At 56.8% G+C, this 23,982-nt stretch overlaps 1 protein-coding gene across 2 annotated transcripts in view; it reads right to left on the reverse strand.

The window, feature by feature from the left end:
• Positions 1–22,029, reverse strand: part of Sema3f (semaphorin 3F) — a 28,171-nt gene extending 6,142 nt beyond the window's left edge. Inside the window, exons 1-10 of one of the 2 annotated variants that reach the window (XM_005074900.4) lie at positions 21,481–22,029; positions 17,618–17,778; positions 5,288–5,448; positions 5,135–5,197; positions 4,927–5,046; positions 4,105–4,197; positions 1,951–2,044; positions 609–728; positions 273–412; positions 75–189 (exon numbers count right to left, since the gene is read on the reverse strand). In XM_005074900.4, coding sequence (XP_005074957.1) covers positions 75–189; positions 273–412; positions 609–728; positions 1,951–2,044; positions 4,105–4,197; positions 4,927–5,046; positions 5,135–5,197; positions 5,288–5,448; positions 17,618–17,729 — 1,018 coding nt within the window. In that variant the 5' untranslated portion in view covers positions 17,730–17,778; positions 21,481–22,029. The remainder of the gene's footprint in view (positions 1–74; positions 190–272; positions 413–608; positions 729–1,950; positions 2,045–4,104; positions 4,198–4,926; positions 5,047–5,134; positions 5,198–5,287; positions 5,449–17,617; positions 17,779–21,480) is intronic. The other variant, XM_005074901.4, reaches the window with a different exon arrangement.
• Between the last annotated feature and the right edge of the window lie 1,953 nt (positions 22,030–23,982).

The following is a 23,982-nucleotide window of genomic DNA, read 5'->3' on the forward strand; positions in this document are numbered from 1 at the left end:
CACCCTGACCACTGACACAGCCTCCATCCCTCCTGCTGCAAGTACAGGACCCTGCTTGCTTGCTGAGCACTCACGGAGTTCATCGAAGTGGGTCTCAATCCCATCGTCGCCTGGCACAGAGCAGACAAGCCGGGCCTTCAGGAATGTGCTCCACTTGTTCACCAGGCAGCAGTGGCCACCATCGTCATTCTAGGGGTGGGGCAGGCAGTCACATTAGATCAGCTCCTTCCTTCACCCCAGGACTGGCTACAGTGGGCTTTACGGACACTTACGAGGCAGATGCGCCCGATGCGGGCGTACACAGCGGGGTTCTGTGGAGCCTCTGCAGAGCGCTCTCGGAAGAAGAAGTAGAGTTTGTCATCATTGCGCTCCGCACTGTCGGGGATGAGCTCGGCATGTATGAACGAAGGGTCTGCGGGTAGACAGGAGGGCAGGGGTCAGCAGCACCGAGCCTGGCTGTTTCTTGTTCTCCAATAGAATCCCCAACAGGAAACCAGCCCTGCCACAAGCTGGCCAGTCACGGGCTCAAAACTCTCCCCCAGGCACGCTCCTGTAGATTTCCTTGCACGTCCCTGCCACACTTCCCACTAACGGTGGGTGGAGCTCACCATTGAGCCACCGGGAGTTGTACTGGTCTGTGCGCATGGCTGTCTGCTTTCCAAGTGTGCGGAAGATGGCTGCATCGGTGCCCATAAAATCAATGTACACTCCTGCGTAGAGCTCCTCGTCTGTAGGGGGGTCAGGGATGAGTCAGGGGAAGCTCAGACTCAGGGGCCCCTCGGCAGAGCTGCCCAGGGCACAATCATATCTCTTAGAAAGTGTTTACAACTGGCTCTGGGAGAAGACCTGTCAGTGGCAATAGCCACTTCCTGTGACTCTCCCATCCCAGCTCATTTCGAGCTGCTAACCGAGGTCACTTCACAGCTGGGAAGACGCGTCAATGTCACCCTATAGGATTCCCACCACACAATCACAGCAGGCCTAAAGAGCCTCAAAAGTGCAGACCACAATGTAGCAATCAATATAGTAAAACAATTAGGAGTAATAAGTTTTGAGCATTTATTATAGTTTGCTGCCATTACTTCTGTTTTAAAACAATTGATTTGGTTGTGAGCCTCTATAATTTAATTTTCAATAATAGCTGTGTTTAACAACTGGATCACAAAATTCCTGACAATTTAGCTGCTGAGTGTCTCCAGTGTATCGTGTCTTTCCCGTTGAGTCTCCAGGGTATACCCTACCTTCCCCCAGTTATATCCCCAGGTTTGGACTCAGCCTTCTCATTCACCAAGGGGAAAACTCCTGCCCCATCCCCTAAACCCCCACCGACCCAGGGGCCTTTCCCAGGCTTACAGGTGGCAGAGCACCCCGTAGCCGCTCTGTGAGATATCCTGGGGATGGACAGTCAAAGAGCGGGCAGAGTGCGAGCCCAGGGCAAGCTCCCCAGTCTGCAAGCAGATGCAGTGCTACTCTGGAGTCTCTCAATAGGGCACTCCTCGAGAAGAGCCCCAAGCTGTCCCAGACACCTGCATAGCCCAGAAACATGACCTCCCCGGCTGGTGGGGGTGCTGTGTGGGAACCTCTTACTGCCTCTGACCTATGCAGGAGCTATGGGACCCCTCACGTCCCTCTCAGTACAATTCCAGTTTATCTCTCTTCTAGGTAGCCCATGGCTCCAAGAGTTCTAGGCTTTGCAGAAACCCCACTTGATATCTCAGGGGAAGACCTGAGTGTCCCATCCAGGAGGCTGGGTGGAGGCTTATACAGCTTAGGCTCCGCCTCTCCGCTTACCCCAGCGTCTGTGCTGGACCCCCACACCCTCCGGGTATGTCCCCCGCATTGGGGGCTAACGGGACGTGGTCATGGTCTCTGGCATGGTCAACTCTGGAGTGTTGGTAACCGCCCCCTCACACTGACAGCACGGAACCAGGGTGGAGTGGAGGCACTCACTGATAAGGGCCGAGGCTGTGTCCAGCTTGGGGTCGTATGGACATTTGCCCTTCCCTGACTCGAGTCTTTCAGGCTCCAGGTAGAAGATGTAATCCTGCAGGGTAGAGAGGGGCTCAGCACATCCAGGCCAGTCCCACAGACAAGATGGATGAATTTTATAAGGTTCCTGGGGCAAGAACGAACCCCAAGAGACATCCTTAATCCACCCCCTTATACACACTCCCAAGGGTCCTTAGACTTGAACTCCATCCATCCAGGCCCCCTGGGGCAGGACCATGGTGTTTCCAAGGGAACCAATTTCTGATCTGATGCCTCAGGCAAACACTAAGAATCAAGTCTCAGAGGTCCAGGTCTTGGGGAACACAGGGTGGGCTTATATGGGCTAAAATCCCTCCATGCTAACTAGCTCAGAAAAATGCCTGCTCGACCCCCTGATACCTTGAGCTATAGCTGCCTATCCTGAGCCAAGGAGGGGGTGCAGACCTGGGTAGGTCAGGGGGTTCTGCTCTCCTACCATCTGGTACAACCAGGGAGCTCTAGGATGTGTCCTCCAGGGTTCTTGCTCTACCTGTGGCCCCCAGGGTGGACCAGAAGGTCACAGGGTTTCTGCCCTTCCACATCTGGGGGGGGCAGCTGACACCATGTGGAATTCACAAAGCTACCCTGGTCATCTCAGAAGGTGCAAGGAAGGGCCTGTGAAGTCTCTGGTTAGCTCACAGGCCTGGCGGGCAAGGCAAGGGAAAGGGAGGAGGAGGAGAGACGCACAGAGGAAGTGGCAGCAGGTGGCAGGATGGTGATGGGAAGGCGCACACAGGGATGGCTCTCAGTCCCACTCTGCACACGTAACATCCTGTGCACACGTAACATCCTGTGCACACGCCTGCTCTCAGTCACACTCTGAACATGTAACATCCTGTGCACACGCCTGCTCTCAGTCCCACTCTGCACACGTAACATCCTGTGCACACGCCTACTCTCAGTCCCTCTCTGCACACGTAACATCCTGTGCACACGCCTGCTCTCAGTCCCTCTCTGCACACGTAACATCCTGTGCACACAGGGATGGCTCTCAGTCCCACTCTGCACAGGTAACATCCTCTGCACACACGTAACATCCTGTACACACACGCCTGCTCTCAGTCCCACTCTGCACATGTAACATCCTCTGCACACGTAACATCCTCTGCACACACGTAACATCCTGTACACACACGCCTGCTCTCAGTCCCACTCTGCACATGTAACATCCTCTGCACACGTAACATCCTGTGCACACACGCCTGCTCTCAGTCCCACTCTGCACATGTAACATCCTGTGCACACATGTAACATCCTGTGCACACACGCAACATCCTGTGCACACACGCAACATCCTGTGCACACGCCTGCTCTCAGTTCCACTCTGCACACGTAACATCCTGTGCACACAGGGATGGCTCACAGGTACGCAGACAGCATAACTGGCACATGTAACCCACTGCTCACCCTAAATGCACACACACAGAATCTAGATAGTCTTAGATTTTTCAGCACTACCCATCAGACAGACAGACAAAGACACAGACACATACACAGAGTCACACATAAACACATAATCATACATACTCACATGCTGTCATTCACCGGCAGCCTCTGCCCCCTGCCCGCCCCTGCCCAGCCCCACCTTGCCTTACCCCGAGTCCAGACCCCCAGTCTTGACTAACGGACAGACACACTACCTCAAAAGAGAGCCCCATATGTCAGTGTGCAGGGCTCCTGCATCTACCACATGGCCCACAGGAGGCACAGGAACAGACACACGGAGTCATGTGCCAGAACCTCTGTGGATGTAAGACGTGCCCAAGCACATGCGGGCATGTGCTCATGTGTGTCCACACACACTCTCAGGGCTGAGGCACAACTGTCCCCAGGACTCCTGTCTTCCCCACCTGGTGGCTTCAGGATTTCTTGCCTGCAGGGGTTCCACTGAGGCTGACAAGAGTCCAGCTGGAACTGCTTTCAGAACCTGAGGGCACTGCAGGGAAGGGATGGGAACGGGGCGGGGGCGTGAGGGAGAAGGGAGACACTGGGGAGGCTGGCCTTGGGGCCAGGCCCAGGGTAAACTGAACTCAGAGGTCGTCTGGCTCGGCAAAAGACTAGAAGGATGAGGCCCACCTGGCGTGGGGCTGTGGGTGTCGGGCGGTTGGCACCGTCTGTGGCCCTGCTGCCTCGGCCTCTGACCACCTGCACCTGGGTCCATGACGGGGCCTGAGAAGACGAGGAATAAAGAAGTTAGAGCCAGGGGTGACAGGGGCTGGGGGAGCGGGCTTGGGCTGCCAGCCTCTCATACCACACAGGCCAGGAACACACATGAACACATGGGTCCCCAGAGAACGTATATGCATGTGTACACACACATACACACAGGCTTGGCACACGCCTGCACACGCATGTGCCCCTTATGTCCAGTCATTCTCAGACAAGCCCTATGAGGTTACACAACTCACATACATGCCCACATGGAAATGGAGAAGGGCAGAAGCAGGCAGGATGGAGCAGAGCTGGGGGGAGGCAGCTTCTCCCAACCCTGGACCAAGGGGAGGAGAGCAGCTCTCCCCCAGGCCACATGGTGAAAGCTGACCCAGGCTTCCAGCTCTCTGTTACCAAAGATCCCACTAGGCCCTCTGACTTGGTGGCTGGGTGAAGATCCACAGAGAATTGTTGCCCGTGCTGAGCAAACGCTTACTATGCGCCAGGTACAGTGCTAGCTGGAGACCACTAAGTGCCTCTTCCTCACACCGACCTGTTAGAAGGGAACTGTGAGCCCCATTTCCACGTAAGGAAACCCAGGCTCAGAGAGCTGAACAACTTACTCACCAAGGCTACAGGGCTTGGAAGTGGTAAGGATGGGTCTCCAGCCCATCCTCCCAGCAGGACCTTGGAATGAAGGCACCAGAGGGGACCAGACAGAGCCAGGGCCGGAAGGAGCTTACTCACCTGTGCACGACGGCCACGGTTCACATAGGTGCACATGGGGTTGTATGCGCCAGTGCCACACACATAGAGATGTGTTCGGTTCCAGGGCTGGATGAGCCTGACGAAATTCCCACACTCTCCCTGTGGCCAGATAGGAAGCTGTGTAGATGCCCAGATACATGCCCATTTCTACTCCCCCTGAGGCCACCTCGGAGCCCATTACACTCACGTTGCCATCCTTGCCTGACAGTATGCACTCCTCAATGCGCTGTGGCGAGGCTGCCCAATGGATCTGCCAAAAGCAGAGGTTAGAGGATACGGGCCCCTGGCCCCTGGCCCCTGGCCCCTCACCCTGCCTCGCCCCACTCAGGCCGGTCCTTACAATGAGGGGCTCTCGGTTGATGTCATGCAGGTCCAGGGACAGCACGTAGTCCTTGCTGCCCACATACATTCGGTCATGGTCCTCATCCTTGAGCAGGATTCTGTAGTCTGTAGTGTTGAGCAGAAAGTTGAAGAAGTGGGCGGTGCCTGTGGCTTTAAGTTCTGTGGATAAAGGGCAGGGCAAGACACCAGTTAGGGCTCCCTGTGACAGACAGGCACTGAGACCACAGTTATCCTGAACTCCCATTTCCTCTCCCAGGGCCTACGTAGCTCCCTCTCCAGTTGCTGACAGCCATGGAAGAGAAAGTGGGACATGTGGGCAGGCCAGAGAAGGGGCCACACCCAAAGCGAAACACTTGATTCACAGGCAGCCCAAGCTAATCCCAATGAAAGGGCTATGGGTGCAAGCCAGCGTGTGATGGCTTCAAAGAGTCTGCTCAGGTGGGGTGGGCGCTTCCACTCGGCGTGGGGCCACCTTCCCATGGGGGCCTGAAAGGGTTAATGGGCAGGTGGGAGTGGTGGCGGGGTAGGACGGATGCTGGCCCAGAGCCTGGACACCCTGCGCTCACCCTAGCTGGCCACCAAGCAGAGGACACAGCTAGTGCACCACAAGACCCCACCTGACCTGAAACAGGCTAACCAGACACCCTCGAGGAGCCGCGACACCCTGCAGAGCGCAAGCCCACCAGACCCCGCAAGGCTGATGGTGGGCTTCTCAGCCTACTGTGAACGAGCCGGGAGGTGTCATCGTGGGAAAAGGGGGCTCCCCCAGCCGGGAGCTGAGGGCAGGGGACACTTGGGCCTTCTGCTTTCCCTGCTGCTCCCGCCCTCAGGACACTCGGGTAAAGCCTCTCCTGGAATGAATGACAGGTAGGTAGTTTAGCTCATGACAGACCAAAGACACACACAGAACTCCAGGAAGCTTGTGAACCTGTCTTCGGGGGAGCTGAAAGGTCCTCTTGGCAAGTCTGCCCCTGTCAAACCCCAGCTATTTTTTAGCTCAGAGAAAATTAGGATTGAGGGTCATGGATATTCAACAGCAATGGGGTCTTAGGTGGCAACATACAGAACATACATGTGCACACATGTAGCAGGTATGCCAATGTGTCCTGCAACAGATGTGGTAATACTGGAGCACATATACCCACTCCCTGATCCCACAGCTGGCACCCAACTTCACAGGTGGGGCAACTGAGGGGGCGATCTGGCTGAGGCACCTGGAGAGAGAACAGCTGACATCTGAGGCCTGGGACACAGTCTGAAGGTGGCACCAGCAGATGGCCATCCCTGACTGGCCTGCCTCTGATGCTATGTATGTAGAGACCCTAGGACAACTAGAGGAGCTTTGTCTGTGGCCAGCGAGCTGGTCAGGGCACATGAAGGCGGGATGGCACAGGTTACAGAGGCCCGAGCCTGACAGTCAGCCCCGAGTCCATGTCTGGTCCAGGTCTCGCTGTTCAGAGCTGCAGGGCAAAGAGAAGCCTTGCCCTGCTCAGACCTGATTATGTAGCAACAAGGGAATATAGGTGATGACCTTGGCCAGCCACTGGGACGCAGGGATGCAGGGACGCCGAAAGATCAAAGGGCCAGTCCCTGCCTGGCTACGGCCTCGCCCGCCAGTCCGGCGGCGCCTCTGAAGTCCTGGGCAGGGCAGCCTGGGCACCTGTCCTGCACCTGTTGTTGGGTCACTAGGAGTCTCCTGCCTGGCCACCCAGTCATAGTGACAACAGGAAAGTAAACACTCCCCCACCCCCAGGGCTGGGAGGTGGCCAGAGAGGAAGTGGGGTTGCCAGTGGAGCCCCCCCAGGCTGGGACTGCCTGCCAGGGGTTATTTATACCCTGGCTGGGGGCATGGCTTTGGTTGTGCCCTTATTCATCCTGCTATACTGGGGGGCACTTCAGGGGTAAGAGAAGAGAGGAGAACAGAAGATCAAGTGCATACCTTCTAATGTAACACCTAGGTCAGTGGAAGAGATTCAGAGAGCTAGCCTCCAGGCAGCCATAACCCCAAAACTTACAATATCCCCATTCACTATTGGCCTCATAATCTCGATCCTGCCAGGGCCCGAGAGCCAAGTCCAAACCAGCCATCTGTTCCCAGAGCCCCACCTCCCTGTGAGAAAGACTAGAGAGACATCATTGGGCAATGAGGAAAGAAAGTTCTAGAAAGGAGACAGAAGGCTCTCTTTGATCCAGTATCTACTGTCTCTGTATCTCCTCTGGTCTGTCCCTTAGTAGAGGGTGCCTCTCAGTCAGGCACCTACTCTCCTTGGAGCTTCGTGCTTACATCCAGATTTTAGGTGAGGACATCAGGGTATACGGCAGGAAGTGACAGGCAGACTGCATGAACACTGATGTCTGGATGTTGGAGAGATCATGGAAACCAGTCCTGGGGATAGAGACTGCCTGCCAGGCGATGGAGAGCCGGAAGGAGGTGACTCGTCCTCCATCATCAAGACACATGATTCAGGACCCTAGGGACTCCTCTCAATGGCCTCAGGACATGGCGTCAATGGCTCTGGTATTATAGGACACTCTGGTGTCACAGGACATGATGCTTTAGTCGCTGGAAATGGTGAGGAGGAGGGGCGGAAGGTCAGGGACCCTTGGCTATGGTCCCATTCCCGTTACGGGCCTTGCTGACCCCTGCTGAAATTCTCTTGGTTCCCTGAGCTTCATTTTCCAGTCCAGAACCTGGGCCTCCTAAATCTGACATTCAAGGTGGCCCAGACGGGGCCTGAGAGCTGTTACTCTGGCTTCCTTAACACATCCTTGAAGAGCATCTGGCCTTGAGTAGGACCAGAGAATGGGCTGGGGTTCCCAGATCTTTTCCTGAGGAAGCACACTTCCTTCCAGAAGTCACCATCACCTGAAGGCCATTCACCTCCCACTCACATCCCTATTTCCTAGTGCTGGGAGACGGGCACGGAGGGCCACAGGGCCGGAGGGGCTTCCTGTTGACTCAGCCCCGTCCACAGAGCCAGCTGAATCTCAATTCGGCAGAGCCAGCACACATGGGGGAAAGCAGAGATGGGTAACTCCAGGGTCTAGAGAGAAGCATGTGTAGGGGTCTGTCCAGCCTTGCTAACTCACAGCTGGAGTACTAAGCCCACTCACGCTAGACGTCAGGAGAAAATGCAAAGAAGCAACTCCATGACTGTCCCACATCCTGAGCTGCAGACAGGAAGACAGTGGTACCCAAGATTATGAAACAGAATTAGCTTCCTGACCTACCCTAACCTGTGTACCACATGGCAAAGGATCTTCCCCCACGACGCCTGCTTCAGAGGGAAGCTCACGCAGGTACTTAGCTGACACCTGAAGTATTAACAGATCCTACTAGGTCCAGTACTCTTAAGGGACTCGAGTCAAAAGGTTCCAGGGGTCTGAGTGGCATCAGTGCATGTGGTGCTGATGCAGACACAGCCTGGTCGTGTCTTCAGACCACCTCTGAGCCATGCGCAGTACGTGATAGCAGGGTTCAAGCCTGAATAAGTTTTGAGCATGTCAGGGGAGGGTGGTGGCCTGGGTGCTGTTTCCTGGGAAGAGCCCCACCCCCCCCCTGCTCTCACCCAAACTGGGCACAGGTTGGGTGGGGTGGCATCCGGGAAGGATTTTCCCGTCATGGGAAGGAAGAGCCTTTTCTGGCATCAGACACCTCATTTCCGCAGCCGTTCCCGGCTTCCAGACCTCTCCCCGTGGCTGTTAAGACACCGTCCTGGCCCAGAACGGCCTGGCTGAGGTCCAGAGGCAGGAACAGTCTCAGAGCCCTCGGGCTTCTTCCTGGGGTCTCTGCTTCCTCATCCTGGGAAGCCATGGTTGATGCCTTTACTTTAAAGACGCCAGTAGGCGTGTCCACAGCCCTCACCAGAGACCCTGAGTGGGCGGGCCCCACACCCTGCTGCGTGTCTCTAGGACACCAGACTGCTACCAGTGAGGCAGGGGCTGCTGCAAACAGAAGAGTCTTGGAGCAGAGGCGGGTGCCCGCCCCCTTGGTTACAGGGCCACAAAGCCATAGGCTCTGACTGACAGTCTGACCTCCCCCCAAAAGGGCTGGGGATGAGGGAGTGATAGACAGGTCCCTGTAGCCCAGCGCTGACCTTTGACCTCCTGTGGGCTAGTGGCAGCCAGTTTAGATCTTTGTTAGTGCACCATCCACCAGGAAGACAGGCCTGTGACCCGAGGAGGGAAGCTGAGGTAGACAAGAAGACGTATGTATATATCTTATATATATATATTTAAAGTGTGTGTGTGTGTGTGTGTGTGTGTGTGTACTGTATAAGGCAGTGACAGTGGCATAAGTGGCAGAGCCCAGGAAACCCCCACTCAGCATTCCCATGGGCTCTAGGGAAGGGTCACCCTTAGCATCTTTCACTCCTCCAAAGCTATGAGGGGCCCCAGAGGAAGGCCCAGGGACTGGCCTGGCCCCCTGGCTCCCAGCCTAATCCTCTTTTAATGAGCGGCCAGCCGGAAGGCCTCAGCCCCTGGCCATAGCTCTTCAACCCTGGGAGCCCCAGCCAGGCTGAGTTGGGGGCAGGGCATCCCAAAAGCCTTAGTATGTTCCAGCCCCTAATTCAGCATACTTACCCCACTCATACCCAAAGCCAAGACTTCAGTCACCGACCAGGTCAACCCTGGGCCCAGCGTTGCCATGGGCAACTAATATATAGTGATATGTAATATACACAGTCAAACTCTAGTGTCACCTGGGCACTAATATATAGTGGTATGTAATATACACAGTCAAACTCAAGCTTCCCCTGGGCACTAATATATAGTGATATGTAATATACACAGTCAAACTCTAGTGTCACCTGGGCACTAATATATAGTGGTATGTAATATACACAGTCAAACTCAAGCTTCCCCTGGGGCTGGGCAAGGGAAGCTGTCACTGCTGACCCCCTTTTCCCCTAAGAAACCCCAGAAGTCATAATGCTGGTTTGGCCCTGGTGACAAGCTGCTCCTCCTTGGGGAACAGACCATCCTAAACCACTATTTGTCCCGCCCCCTTCCTGACCAGGCATTGTTAGGAGCCAGAAGCCTTCCCAGGATTCCCAGGCACCCCTCCCCAACAGGCAGGTGAGCCAGGTCGGTGCCAACAAAACCAATTACAGCCACTCTCACCCAATTAGCAACTAATTATGGCCTCATAGTCCGTTCAACATAATTAACATGTAAATGACTACGTGTGTTTATATTCAATAACCACTCTGATTGAATTTAATTTAAATGTCTGAACTGGGAACCCAGTTACCGTATTTCACCTACAGTTGCCACTTCCAGGAAACCTGCTACAGGGGAGAGGGGAGAGAGGAGAGGGGAGAGGGGAGAGGGGAACACTCCTGCTCCTGTCCCTAAAACCTTTACTTCTATCCCAGAGGAGCAGGGAGGCAGAGCCCCTGGTGGGACCCTCCGGAAGGGAAATCCTCTAGAGCGAGGGGCCAGCTTCTTTAGGGCTACTGTAAACATCCCAGCCGTTCAGTAAACACCAAGCTCAGTGAGAGCCACCCAGAGGGACTAAAGCTCCCCCACTCTTCCTTCCCATTTAAGGGGCTGGGGCGGGGGTGGGGCGGGGTGGGGGGATGGGCACTGGGGCCGGTGGGCCCAGGAGTGCCATTCCCACGGCCGTTCTGCCCCACTGCCCACCTGCTCCGCCCAGGAGAGGGCGGACAAGGGATCAGGAGGCAGCTCATCCTGAAGCCAGGAAGAGCCGAAGGGAAGGAGCGGAGGGCAGGGTCACGACACTCCTCTCAAGCACACACAAGCCCAGAAGCAGTCACTTCCCACCCTCTGTCCCGGCAGAGAAGGGCTCTCCAGACTAGACAGATGCCTTCCCTCACCTCTGCCCCGGGGTATCTGACGACTTTAGATAGGTCCGAGCTGTTGCACGGGCGGTCCCCTTACCACGCACAGCCGCCACATGAAAACACACCTGGGCATTTACCAGGTAGGCAGAAGCCAGGGTCCCGAGGCAGCTTGAGGGTCCGGCACAGTTCAGAGACTCTCTATGAGGTGGTGGGAGAAGGGACTGGTGTAGGGTAACTAAGGCCAGGCAACCACAGCTTCCAAGAACATGCCTCAAGAAAACGTAAAAGGAAGGAGTAACAGGAAGGGGCCAGTCTGAGGGGAACGCTGATCCATTTCTCAGGTAGTGAGAAAGTAAACCCGTCTTCGGAGGTCTCTCCTTCCTAAGGCCCAGGGACTCACCCCTCCTCCCACATTCCAGACCTGGCCCGGAAGCCCCTCACTCCTTCCTCCACCACAACCTCCTCCACCACCCCCATGACTGCAAAAGACAACAAACTCTCCATGGCTCATTTACTGCTATAAATCACCCAGACAGACAGGCCAGGATGGGAAGACAGGCTTGTGGGTGTCAAGACCCTCCCCTCTGCCCTCGGCCCAGTCATCATCTCTGTTGTCCTCCTCAGACTTGCACAGTCCTCGAAGCCCCTTCCTGCCACCCTTACAGGATACCCCAGACTGTCTTAGTCCTGACCCCTTCACATTCTTATGGGGAAACTGAGACAGAGATGCTCAGAGTCAGTCTTGGGAGTGGCAGTGGTGCTGGGTCAGGAAAGGGTTAAAATCTCAACAGCTCTGTTGCAGCCTCCCCCCCACACACACACCAAAGTGCCACCCACCTAGTTTCTGAAGCTTCACAAGCCCAAATTCTAACTGTTACTCTGCCTGTTGTGTATGAATCCTAGGACTAGTCCCAGAGGGAAACGAGGGCACCAGCTCCAAGCCCCAGGTGGGAAGAAAAACGGCTCCTGGCTAGTTATAGAGACTTCGAAGGAAAGAGCAGGTCAGAGGAGGAAGTCAAGACAAGGTAGCATTTAGGAAAAGGGGGCCGGGTGGTGGTGGCGCACGCCTTTAATCCCAGCACTCAAGAGGCAGAGGCAGGCGGATCTCTGTGAGTTCGAGGCCAAGCTGGTCTACAGAGCAAGTTCCAGGACAGCCTCCAAAGCAATACAGGGAAACCCTGTCTCAAACACCTCCCCCCCAAAAAAAAGGAAAAGGGGAAGGTGGGTTGGGGGGAGAGAAGGGAGCTTCTACAGCTAAGGTCTGCAGACTCCCAGGGCTCCTGGCCCTGGAAAGGCTTCATGCTTTGTGTCTGTCCCAGACAGCGGTGCTTGCAAGCAGACCAGTGAGCACGCCAGTGGCCTTCCTGAGCCCACTCCCAGGTGGCCCCTGGATCCCACATCAGTAGCCACTGCCCAGGCTCTGTTCTTTGCTAGGTCAGGACCATAGGTCAGGGTCTGGAGCCCAGAAGGCCCTCTCCCCGGGACTTGAGCAGCCTGGGTGGGAGCTGCAGGCCTGCCAAGCACAGGCACCCACGTGAGCGGGCTTTGGATCCAGGCTGTATGTAGCCTTGTGGCATCCAAGTCTCCGGCAAAGGCCCTCTTGCTATTTCTAAGAAAAATGCAGCAGGAATCCTCTCTGCTTCTCCACACACTCCCCTGAGACAGGGCTCAGATTCCCAGGGTAGCTCTGGGCCAGGCCAACAAACCTCTTCTCAGAGTGGGCAGGCCACTCTAAGACAAGCTGCAAAAGGCAGAACAGCATCCACGGGGTTGGGGTGGGGGTGGGGTGTCACTGCAGATGCCCAGGTGCTCAAGCCAGGTTCTGGGAGCCAATTTCAGGGGAAGGCCGGTGCTTCAGGGTACCTACTTCCCACTAATGTTTTTCTACCATTGAAATTTTCCCACCACCTATATTTAGGACTCTGCCACAAGGAAACAGAGCTGAAGGCCACAGGGTGCTGGGGGCTTGAACCCTGCCTCTGCCCCTCCTGTTTCCTCACCAGTTTGAGAGGCTGCCTCATCCATGAAGCTTGCCTGCCTGCCTTCTACCGCTCATGGTAGGAATCCTCTCCCTCGTGACCTAACCCCCCAGCAGGTCCTTCCAAGCACCATCTCCCTAACCAAAGGTCAGAATTCTGGAAGGTGTGAGGAGACCTAGGGACACCCGTCAGCCCTCACCCATCCGCCACCACCCTGGCCACTAAGATTTTCCTCTTTGCTGGGGACAGTGACAGTGTCCACATAACTAATCCTCTCAACACCACAATGAAGTCAGAACTATTCCTGGCCCCATTTTCCAGAAGGCAGTGGGAACAGAAGCAAGCTCACTGTTGAAGGTCTATTGAAAATCACGATGTAAGCAAGGCAGCCCTTGCCGGATGTTGGTGGCGCACACCTTTGATCCCAGCACTTGAGAGGCAGAGGCAGGCGGATCTCTGTGAGTTCGAGGACAGCCTGGTCTACAGAGCGAGTTCCAGGACAGCCTTCAAAGCCACAGAGAAACCCTATCTTGAAAAAAACAAAAAACAAACAAACAAAAACAAAAAACAAAACAAAACAGAGCAGAGCAAGGTAGCCCTCAGGACGCTCCATCCAGGATAGTCCTGGAAGTACAGGCCAGTAATCCCAGCCGCCCCAGAGGCTGAGACAGGAGGATCTCAAATTCAAGGTCTGCCAGGCCTACAGTTGGTGCTGTTTTCAGAGGATTACCACCATTCCCACATTACAAAGGGGAAACCAGGGTAGGACAAGGGTTTGAGGACATCTGCATGATGCGCTCTGATGGAGGCACTGAGGGATCCCTAGAAGTCACCAGCCAGAAGTCAGGGCTAAAGCCACCTTCTGAGTTACCACTTCTGGAGAAGAAGAAGGAAGGCACACACACACACAGGTGTACAGGCAGCCAAGAACCTTCTTTGGGGTTTGCTGCCTCCCAAGCCACAGGGTAAAAGATGCCTTTAGGGGCCTCAAGTGAGATTTGTACCTTGGCAGTTTCTCTTTAAATTCTTTACGATTACGAAGCCACGAGGGCTGCCAGGGAACATGATTTACTCCTCGAGCATGCACCAGCTCCTCACTCGGTGCCAAGAGAAACTGGAGCCAGCAGGGCGGGGCGGGCGACATGCCAGCGCCAAGACAAGGCCTGGGCTTCGGAAGGCCCAGCCGGTGCGCCCCATCCAAAGCTTGGGATGAGTCTGGGTTAAAGGCCAAGGCTCCTGACCTGAGAGCCTCGAGCTGGGTCTCCTACAACCACAGGGAGCCAGCCTCCACTTCCTCCAAAGCCAACTGTCATCCCAGCTCATCCTAGCCTCCCTCATTTAAGAGCTCCAAAGCCACCTGACCCCTGCCTCGCTTCCTGATGCCACCACTGGCTGAGTTCAGCTCCTGCATGCACCCCTTCCTCCTTCTTTCTCAGCAATTAGAAGTTACTCATAGAGTTTGGGGACTCAGGGAACCCAGAAGGGCCAGAGTGATACTCCAGCTCGCCAGCCTCACCCCTCAGTTAAGCCTGGGCCAAAGCTCTGGCAAAGCCTGCTTCAAGCCTTCACACCAACCTCAACCCATATCCATCCCGCCCCCAAGGGTGAAGCAAACGACTTGTGAATACCCCTTTCCCTCCATTTCCAACAAGATACAGCAACCTGGTCCACTTAGGCCACGAGCAAATGGTGTGAGTGGGCACGGACAGGTAGAAGGCAGTCCTCTTCCTCAGTGAGGAGCCAGGGGCACCTGGGGTCACAGCCAGCCCTGCCTCTCACCTCCACTTTCCTGATCTCCCTTTGCACAGCAACCATTTACTCCCTGCTCCCACACCTCAGTTTCCCTGGTAGCCCAGCTGCCTCATGTCACCATGAGATCTCTCTCTTCCACCAAACATTTCTCAGCCCCAAATCCTGGCCAAAGCCAGCCCAGACAGCAGTGGCATGTTTGGGGGTGGGGGGTTGGCTTCCTGGGGAAAAGTAAACATTCCCCACACAGAACAAAGGACCTGGCAGGGCCTGGCACCTCCCTGCTTCTGTTAGGGAGGTGGTGTCCAGGACTTAGGGTGGCCCAGGGTAGGGGAAGGAAAAGCTTTTCCACCCAAACTTGGCTTGCGATTCTGGGCAAAGGGGACTCCAGGCCCCATCAGGGGAAGGGGGAAGGGCTTACTGTCTAGGATCCCCAGCAAGCACTCAGAAGCAGGAAGAAGACTTGTCTGGTGCCCTGGAAGGTGGTCCTTCTTGGCAGCCCAAGAGAGGGACCACAGAAACCTCTCAGGCTGAATGAACTCAGGGCCCTTTGGCTCTCATGCCCTCCTGGCTCCAAACCTGGGGTGCCTGGGCGGATGGGTGGGCTGCAAGCCGGAAATTGGTCCAATTCCTGCCTTTGTTCTTTTATCTTCTCTGGGCAGTGTGACCCTCACACCAGCACCTCTGCCTAGCAGAGTCGAGCTGAACCCAGTGGAGCAAGCCCTACTCTAACACCCACAGCCCGTTAAGGCCGGCATTCTCTCCCCAACTCGGCTTCCAGCTGCTGTATTCCTCCAAACAGGAAGGAGAAAGTGACTAACAGAGCCATGTCACCAACAGTGCTTCTGAGAGCCACTCTCTGCGAGCCCCTTCTGCGCACGCTGGAAGGGAGACCCCTCCACTCCTTTCCAGTCCTGAGCTGGCTGTGAGACCCTGGGTCTCTAGGAGGTAGTCTCCACTCTCCTCACTGAGAGCCGCAGCTAGCGGGGGAGCGGTCACACAGGGCCTGGGTGCCTCAGCAATTAGTCTCCTTATGTGCATTTCATCTCATTTCCTGCAGAGTTCCCAGGATTCAACAAAGCTGAGCGTTCAGTAGGTGTTCAAGCACCTGCTAAACTGAGCTCACAGCCTAGCACAATACTAGGACTTAAGGTCAGGTGAGAAAGGGGAGGTTGGGGAGGCCAGGTTTTTTGGCTGATGAACCTGCCTGGGCAAAGGTATAAAGTCCCAAGATGGGGTGATCCCAAGCATCCTCCAGCCCTACCACAGGCCAGCACAGGCACAGCAAACAACACCGTAGGCCGGCTGCCAGGAAGCTGGGCTTTTAGTCACTGTGGGTGTCGGCCTCAGAGCTAATTGAGAGGGAATCGACCCAACTCGAAGTGGGCGCCAGCAAGCCCAGGACACCAGGCTCTATTTCTGGCCTTGTCTCTGCCTAGTGCCTGACCTTGGCCCTGCCCTTGCCTGAGCCTCAGTTTCTCTCTCTAGAAAACAGGAACAATGCCCTTTGCCCTCCAGATCTGACAAAGTTTAAAAAGAGCACACAGGAGGCCATCTTATCTATGTCTTCTTGCTTTCTGGCATGAATGTTAATAAAAATAATACCTAAAGCGGTAGATGTGGGTGCTGAGGTGCCGAGTTCAAGCCCCTCCCTCCTCTTGTTGGGGGAGGAGACACTCCAGTGGCCCTAGGCAGGGATGTGAGGGGGGAAATGGCCTCTTCAGGATTTATTAATCTGCTTTGAGGAATTCCACCAGGGAAGGGTGGAAGCATCTCTGAATAAATATCTCACCTTCCCAAGCCTGGGAAAGGAGGCCCTTTAGGAACCAGGACCGATTAACTCTTGTCTGCCCATCAGGACTGGGAAAGTTAACCAGCACATTCCCCCCACCCCTCCTCCAGGTGTGGGTGGGATGTGGCCAGGCAGGGGCCCTGCCAGTGGTGATGAGATGATGAGCTAGGGGCTGGGTTTTAGCCAAGCCTGAGGAAGTAAAGGTCAGCTCAGCCTTTCACCCAATATGGCTGCTGGGAAATCTGGCCAGCCTGGGTTGAACCGGCCCCACCCAGGGCAGGAGGCTGGCCAGCACTGCTTCTAGTCAGAGGGTGGCCAGGACAACATTCAGCAGTAACTTAGATCCCCCAACCTAGTGCAGTCTGTTCTTCACCCCAGGCCTATGGTATGGTACACACACACACACACACACACACACACACACACACACACACACAAGTCACATGTCCTGGATTGTCATATGTGTTCATCTGCCTGCTGGGCTGCATGCTAAGGTGATGGAAGCAGGAACACACTGCAGACCCCAGGCCTCCATGAAAATCTTCTAGTGACTTCCGGAAGCACACTGGGTATCTGAGGCGCTAATGCCTTTCACTATAGTAGATGTCCTCCCTAAGCTCACCAAGTGCTCTATCCCCCTTAATCCTCCCCACACAACACAGCCAACAGCGCCCTTCCCTCAGTAACCCTGGAACACGTGCCCAGGTACTCACACACCCAGCTGGCTGACGCTGTAGGCTACCTCACTGCCTGACCCTCAACCCTAGGAGTTGCCTGGGGCATAGGCTTGACATCAGCATCTCCCCACTTATCAGGCAGAGTTCAGAGAATCCAGGAATGTCTCAGTCCTCTAGGCCTTTCCCAACAGGTCCTGCGTTCTCTCTCCATCTTAGCCCAAGTGACCGTCCCATTTGTCCTGTGTCCTGACCTCCAGACTTTCCTGTGTTAAAAGCCAGTGCTGCAGGAAAGGACGCTGTGAGGGAGGAAAAAAGGTCTCTTACCTTTGAATGACAGTCGGACTCGAGGTGTGGCTGGAAGCTGGTCCTGGAAGGGGGCGGCTGCCCAGGTCCCAATCAGCAGGGAAGCCCACAGGAGGACAGCAGTGCCGAGCATCGTGGGAGGGGCCTAGGGCCCAGGAAGCAGACTCCAGGTCTCTGGACACCTGGGAAGGGAACAAGACTATTAGATGGGATGAGTCATTTCCCTTGTTCTTTTTCTGAGCCAGGGAACTTACAACGATCCTCCTAAGTACAGGGTTACAAGAGAGGAGCACCCTGCCTGCCTAGCTTCCCTTGGTCAACCTCTGACCAAGTTACCTCAGTTTCCCTCCCTCTCCAAAGAGTGACAGAGCTCCATGCTCACAACCCTCAACTCAGGACAAATCTTACTTCCTTCTGCCTCCCTTTGTCTGGGGACACGTCACCAGCGAGCCTGAGGTCCAGGCGGTAGTGGGTCAGCTGGGAGCACCGGAATTGATGGGAGTAGCTGGAGACACAAGCCTTACCCTTAACTGTCCCCTCAGTGCCATGCTGGAGCCCTCTGTGACCCACAGCACGGTCCCACCCTGTGCCCACAACCTGCAGAGTCCCCTCTCTTCCTTCTCTAGGTCTAATCGAGTCCGTGCTCTCCTCCCAGGGCAGGAAAATCTGGACCTAATAATAGTGGAGGGGAACCGTGGGAGAATGGGGAGCAAGAATCAGACACACTGAAGGCCCAAAGGAGGGGAGACGACGCCAGTCAGAAAATAGAAGTCAGAGAATAACGGGACCCACATTTACTAAAAAGCAGGAAGCACCCAGGTTAGACAGGCTGAAGGACTTCCTCCATGAAAAAGTACCAGCTCAGGGATCAGAAAGGGTGCTACAATGGCTGGCGGACCTGTGATAAGCTGTGAACCAGACACACTGCTCCCTTCAAAGTCCCCCACATCCTTGGCAGGTCCAAATTCTAATACTGTGTTTTTCAAATATTGTCTCCCCAGTCAGGCTGGCTGTTGGGTAAACGCAGCTCAGCACAGTTGTTGAAACATATTGCTCCCTCCTGATACAGATCCTTGCCAGCTCCCACCCCCCACCCAGAAGCACCAGGGGTGGGGGCATTAAGAATAACAGCCCCACCCCCATATCTGCCCTGCCTGTCCCCTTCCCCAGACCATCTCCAGGACAGCAGGGGATGTGTGTGTTGGGATGGGGCGGGGGTACTGGGGATTGTTACTCCCCTAGGCAGGGGGCTGAGTCCAGGCTCGGGCTCCACTGGACTTCTGGACTCCAATGCCCTCCTCAACCCCAGCCCCCAGCCCTGGAGCCTCCGCTGCCAGGCGAACCACTCGGTGGTTCCTCAGACAGGAAGTGCAGCTCCAGATGACTCCTCCAGTGGTGCTCTCTGAGTGCCTGGCACACCTCTCATTCCTCCAAGAGCTCCCCATCCCAGATGCTCTCTCTCAGGGAGGCTGACTGACTAGGGGCGGGGAGAATCAGACCCAGCCCCCTCCCCCAGTCGGCTGGGGACACAAGGCTAGGGCTGACAGAACTCAAGGCAGGCTCTGGCAGGGCAGGGCGTGGGGGGCTACGTAGCCTCCATCACCTCAGGGTGCAGTAGGAGGTCCCCATGAACAGCCCCGCGTACATCCACATCCACACCTGCGAGCCGACGCACGTCTTCACACGCATGAGTTTGCTCAGGAACTTGCCCTGCTAGTGGGGTGGGGCTCGCCGGGAGGGCAAGATGCTGAGTCCCTGAGAGCTTTGATCAGGGGTTCCTGTCGACACCCCCACGTGACCTCATTTTTCCAGTACCCATTTTCACAATGACAAGATCAGGGTCACCAAAGCTGGTGTTGGGCTCACTCAAGGTGTCCAAGACAGTAGGGGGCCTTTCCAAGAGGCTCCAGGGACCTCCCACAGTTTTCTGGCCCCTGAAAGAGGTAAGTGGGGAGGGGGTGATGAAGTCTGCTGTGGCCTCAAGAAAACCCAGGTCCCTCTTTGGCAGCCTAGGGGTGGGGACGGAGGAAAGGGAAGCATGGAGAAGGACAGGGGGAGGGGAGGGGGCTCCCACAGTCCCCTTCCTCCAGCCAGCCCCTGAATACCTTCCATTCAGCCCCGGCCCCCTCAAAGCCCCCAAGTCAGAATAAGCTCAGGTAGGTGGACAGGGGAGGACCAGCCACCGCCACCTGGGAGCCCACCAGGAGGAAAACCCAAAAGGAGGAGAAGAAAGCTGGCGGAGGGAACAAGGGAGGGAGGCAGCCGGCGGGAGGAGGAGAGAGGGAGGAGAGAGGGAGGGACGGAGGAGAGGCGCCTGAACAAAGGAACGAGGAGCTGGGGCTGGCAAGGGGTGCAGGGAGGGGGCGGGCAGAGGCAGGGGTCCAGAGGCACCTGGGGGCGGGACAGGGGGCCAGGTGGCCCAACTGCCCAGCCTGACCCAGACCTCCCAAGCTCACAGTGTGTGTACGTGTTTGTCGGGGGACCCTGTCTTAGCAAAGGAAGGTTGGCTCCTCTCTCTGGTGAGAGCTTCCTCGATCAAAGGGAGGCAGGAACAGGACCGTGGGGGAACGCAGGGAGGAAATTACTAACAGCACCCCACCAGCTCCTCAGCTATTCCCCCACACACACCAAGACTCTTCCTAGAGCCTCAGCTCCCCCTCCCCCAACACCTCATGGATCAGGAGGCAGACCTGCTGGGCCTGAAACCCCCTTTTGCGGCCAGGGCTTCCCAGTCAAGGTCACCTGGGCCAGGCTCCATCCCCACCCCCCAAGGTATGCCGAGGCGCGGGGGCTGAGGCCGGGCTTCTGGCCTTCTCTCCAGCCCCCACCTTTTCCACTTCCGGGCCTGGCTTCTTTGGAACTAAGGGGGAACCGTGGGGGTGGATACGCCTGCATCCTTGCCTTGCCCAGACAAGATAGTCCACAGGGTTTATCTAGGCACGCCTCCTGGGCAGCCGGAGAAGCCCCTGCTCCATCCCACCCCTGGGAACAGTTTTCCCACATCTGTAAGTCGGGTAGCGGATACCGAAGAAACCGCGAATTCAGGGAGACAGGAGTCCTTCCACCTGGCCCGCTCCAGGGTGGGCATGAGGGAGGTCTGTCTGTGCTCTCCCCAGATGTTAGTGAACCGGTAGCAAAGCGCACCTATCTCAGGAACTAGGGACTCAGTGGTGCAGCTGGACCCCAGTCCTAGTTCCAAAGGACTCCTCATCTTGACACTTTCCTTGCCTCACCTGCTCGAGGCAACCCGCCCCCACCCCGCGGTCCCTTGCCCACTTCACCACTAGAGTCCGTGGTTCAAACTGGGGCTTGCTTGACTGCAGGCTCTTCCAACTTACCAACACCTCACATACAGGGAGACCCCTAAGTCCAAGCAGGACCAAGATGCAGCTGGGGGTCTGGAGGTCGGCAAAGGGCTGGAAGAAAAGCCATTTGGAGGCAGATCTTCTTGCCCTGCTGCTCCGGGTGACCCTCTACGTGGGGACTTCCAATTTAGACCTTCCCCTGAGGCTGACCTGGTCTTCAGACTAGGGCCATTGAGGCAATGCATGCGCTGCTGCTGCAGGCGTCAGCAGAAGACTAAAACAGAAGGACCCGAACTCCCACTCCGCCAGGGTGAGGGTACCCACCCAAAACCTTGCGGGGGTGGAAAAGTTAATTCTTCACACACTGGTGACCCGGCAGCCCACATCACCCGGTCACACATCTTCACACCGCCCGGAAGCTGCGGGGTCCCGGCCGCCGGGACAGGTATAGTCCTGGCGCCTGGCGCCCGCGGACAGTGCGCCACGGTTCGCCAGACCCCGCGCACTGTACACTTCTAAGGAGTTGCAGTGCCGCGGGTCCCAGTGGGGTCGAGGGGGTCGCGTTCCCTCGGTACTCACCTCGTCCAAGGCGACCGGGCCTGGGCGCCCGGGCAGTGGTGGCCGCCGCAGCACGGGAAAGGTTCGCGTCGGGTCGGTCCGCTCTAGCGGCCCCCGGGGGCCACGGCCCTGTCCGCGCCCTCTTGCCTCTGAGCCTGAGCCGGGATCCGCACCGCGACCGCGGCTTCACTGGTTCCACTGGCTTCGTGCACGTCAGCAGTCGAGGCCCCGGGCCCCAGCCCGGGCCATGGAAAGGCTCAGGGGCGCTCGGGGCCGCCTCCCCCGGGGAGGGCTGCGGGCGCCCCCTGGCCTGCGCGCCGAGGGCGCATTCCCTGGTGCGGGGCGCGGGCGGCGGCGCGCGCTAGGCTACGGAGCCCTGCGCTGGGCTCGGCCGGATGGCGCTGCGCTCGCCTGGCTGCCTGACTGGGGCCCGGAGACCGCGCGGGGCTGCACGGGTCCTCGAGGCGTGCCTGGTTCTACGCTGCGCTCGGGGATCCCTGGACCGCTGCGGTTTGTTCCCTAGCTGCTCCGATCTCGAGGCGGCTGGCGGGACGGGACGCTCGGAGCCGCGCGCGGAGAGCAGGCAATTGGCCGCCCGTGGGCGACATTTGCATACCACGGCCCCGCCCCGCCGGGCCCGCCCGGCCCCACCCCCGGGGCGGGACCCTCCCGGCCGCCGCCCCGCCCCCGCTCCACCTGTCCGCGGGCCGGGCTCAGGGTTCCCAGGCGGTGGGCGACCCGCGCCAGGGGAGGCTGCTCTGCGTCCTGCACCCCCGCCCTGGCATCGCGGGCGGCGCCCCCGCCCCGCCCTGGCTTTGTCTCTCCGTGGATACACCGCGCTCATCGCGCCGGGTGTTTACCCGGGCACTCAACTCCCTAGTGAGAAGGGCTGGAGCGCAGGGGAACAACCAGGCTGCACTCACCTGCGCGCCCCCTTCCGCGTCCCTCATTCCTACTTGTAGCGAGCTGCAGCCCGCTGCGAAGGACCTGGGACGGCCCAGGCCTCTCAGCAGGTGGCGGTGCAGCCCCTGGGACGGTTGGCACTTCTGGACCTTCCAACAGATGGCTGCCTGCAGAGCAGGTCGAGACGGTCCAGCCCAGCCACGAGCTCTGTCCATCTACCTAAATGCTCCAAGTGATCACCTTAACCACTAGAAAGTCCTATTTCAAGCCAACGGCTCCCACAGACTTTCCCGTAACAGTGTCATATTCCAGAGAAACCAGACGAGGAGTTGAAGCCTCCTGCCCTAAAAGGAGCACTTGCTCTCAAATAGCCTCAACAATTGAGCAAGGGCCTCCCTTGACCCCAGGAAGGGTCCCTCTGAGCAGCCCATCCCCCAAGGTCATGGCCCCATCAGCCGGAACCACTGCTCAGCCTTTCTCCAGGCACTCTGCGGTGGTCCCCAGAGGCTTTGGCCCGCTTTGTCCTCCACCGCCTTCCCATTCCCTCCTCCTACCCTCCCTGTCTGTCTCTCTCCTCCCTCCGTGCTCCTGTCTTCTCCCCTTCCTTTCCCTCATCCCCTTTCCCCTCAGCCTCTCTTTCCAGGCCTGTCCCCATTGGTCCTTCTCCTGTCCCTGCTCCTCTTCCTCTTCCTGCTCTCTCCTCTCCTCCTTTCTGTTCTTCTCTAACTGTTCCTCCTCTATCCACTTCTCTTCCTGGCTAACACTCCCGGGAGGATCACTCTTCCTTGACTGGATGCCTGTAAGTCTAAGGTATAGAAGGGTATCAGGATACTGCTGAGGGTCACCTGATGCACAAGTGGGTACCACCCAACCCTGTGCTTCCAGGAGGGAAGCATCTGAGGTGAAGAAACATCTATCTGCTGTTTATGGTGACGAGTGAGTGGCAGCGGTTGACCACCGCCCCTGTGTCATGCCTCACTCAAGAGGCTAGCTGTGGCGGCATATGCCTTTAGCCATTAATCCCAGGCCTTCTCTGAGTTCCAGGCCAGTTTGGTCTACATGCCAACTTCCCGATCAGTCAGTGCAATATGTTAAAGTCCTGCCTCAAAACACAGCCAGACAAACAAAAGGCACACACACGCTGACACACACGGCTCCGCGGTAGAGCAACAGGCTTAGCATGCGCAAGACTCTGAGTTTAATCTGCAGTGCCAGAAATAGGCAATCACTGTGATACCTGGCCAGCCTCATTCTCACTGTGGACCAGGACAGCCTGTGCTTACCACCTTTGCGCCACTATCCCCGTGGCAGTTTAGCCTACCATGACTGCTTCCTCGCTATGATTAAGTGACAATCACCAGGGGCTGGAGAGATGGCTCAGTAGCTAAGAGCACTGGCTGCTCTTCTAGAGGTCCTGAGTTCAATTCCCAGCAACCACATGGTGGCTCATAACCATCTGTGATGAGATCTGGTGCTCTACACTGGCCTGCAGGCAGAAGACTATATGCACAATAAATAAATAAAATATTTTAAAAAAAGAATTGAGTATGTGAGCATTGATAAGCATGGTGGCACACATCTGCAATCCCTGAAGTTGGGAGGTGGAGGCCGGACAATCAG

This window comes from Mesocricetus auratus, unplaced genomic scaffold (genome assembly GCF_017639785.1).
Source record: "Mesocricetus auratus isolate SY011 unplaced genomic scaffold, BCM_Maur_2.0 Super-Scaffold_100691, whole genome shotgun sequence".
Taxonomy (NCBI): domain Eukaryota; kingdom Metazoa; phylum Chordata; class Mammalia; order Rodentia; family Cricetidae; genus Mesocricetus; species Mesocricetus auratus.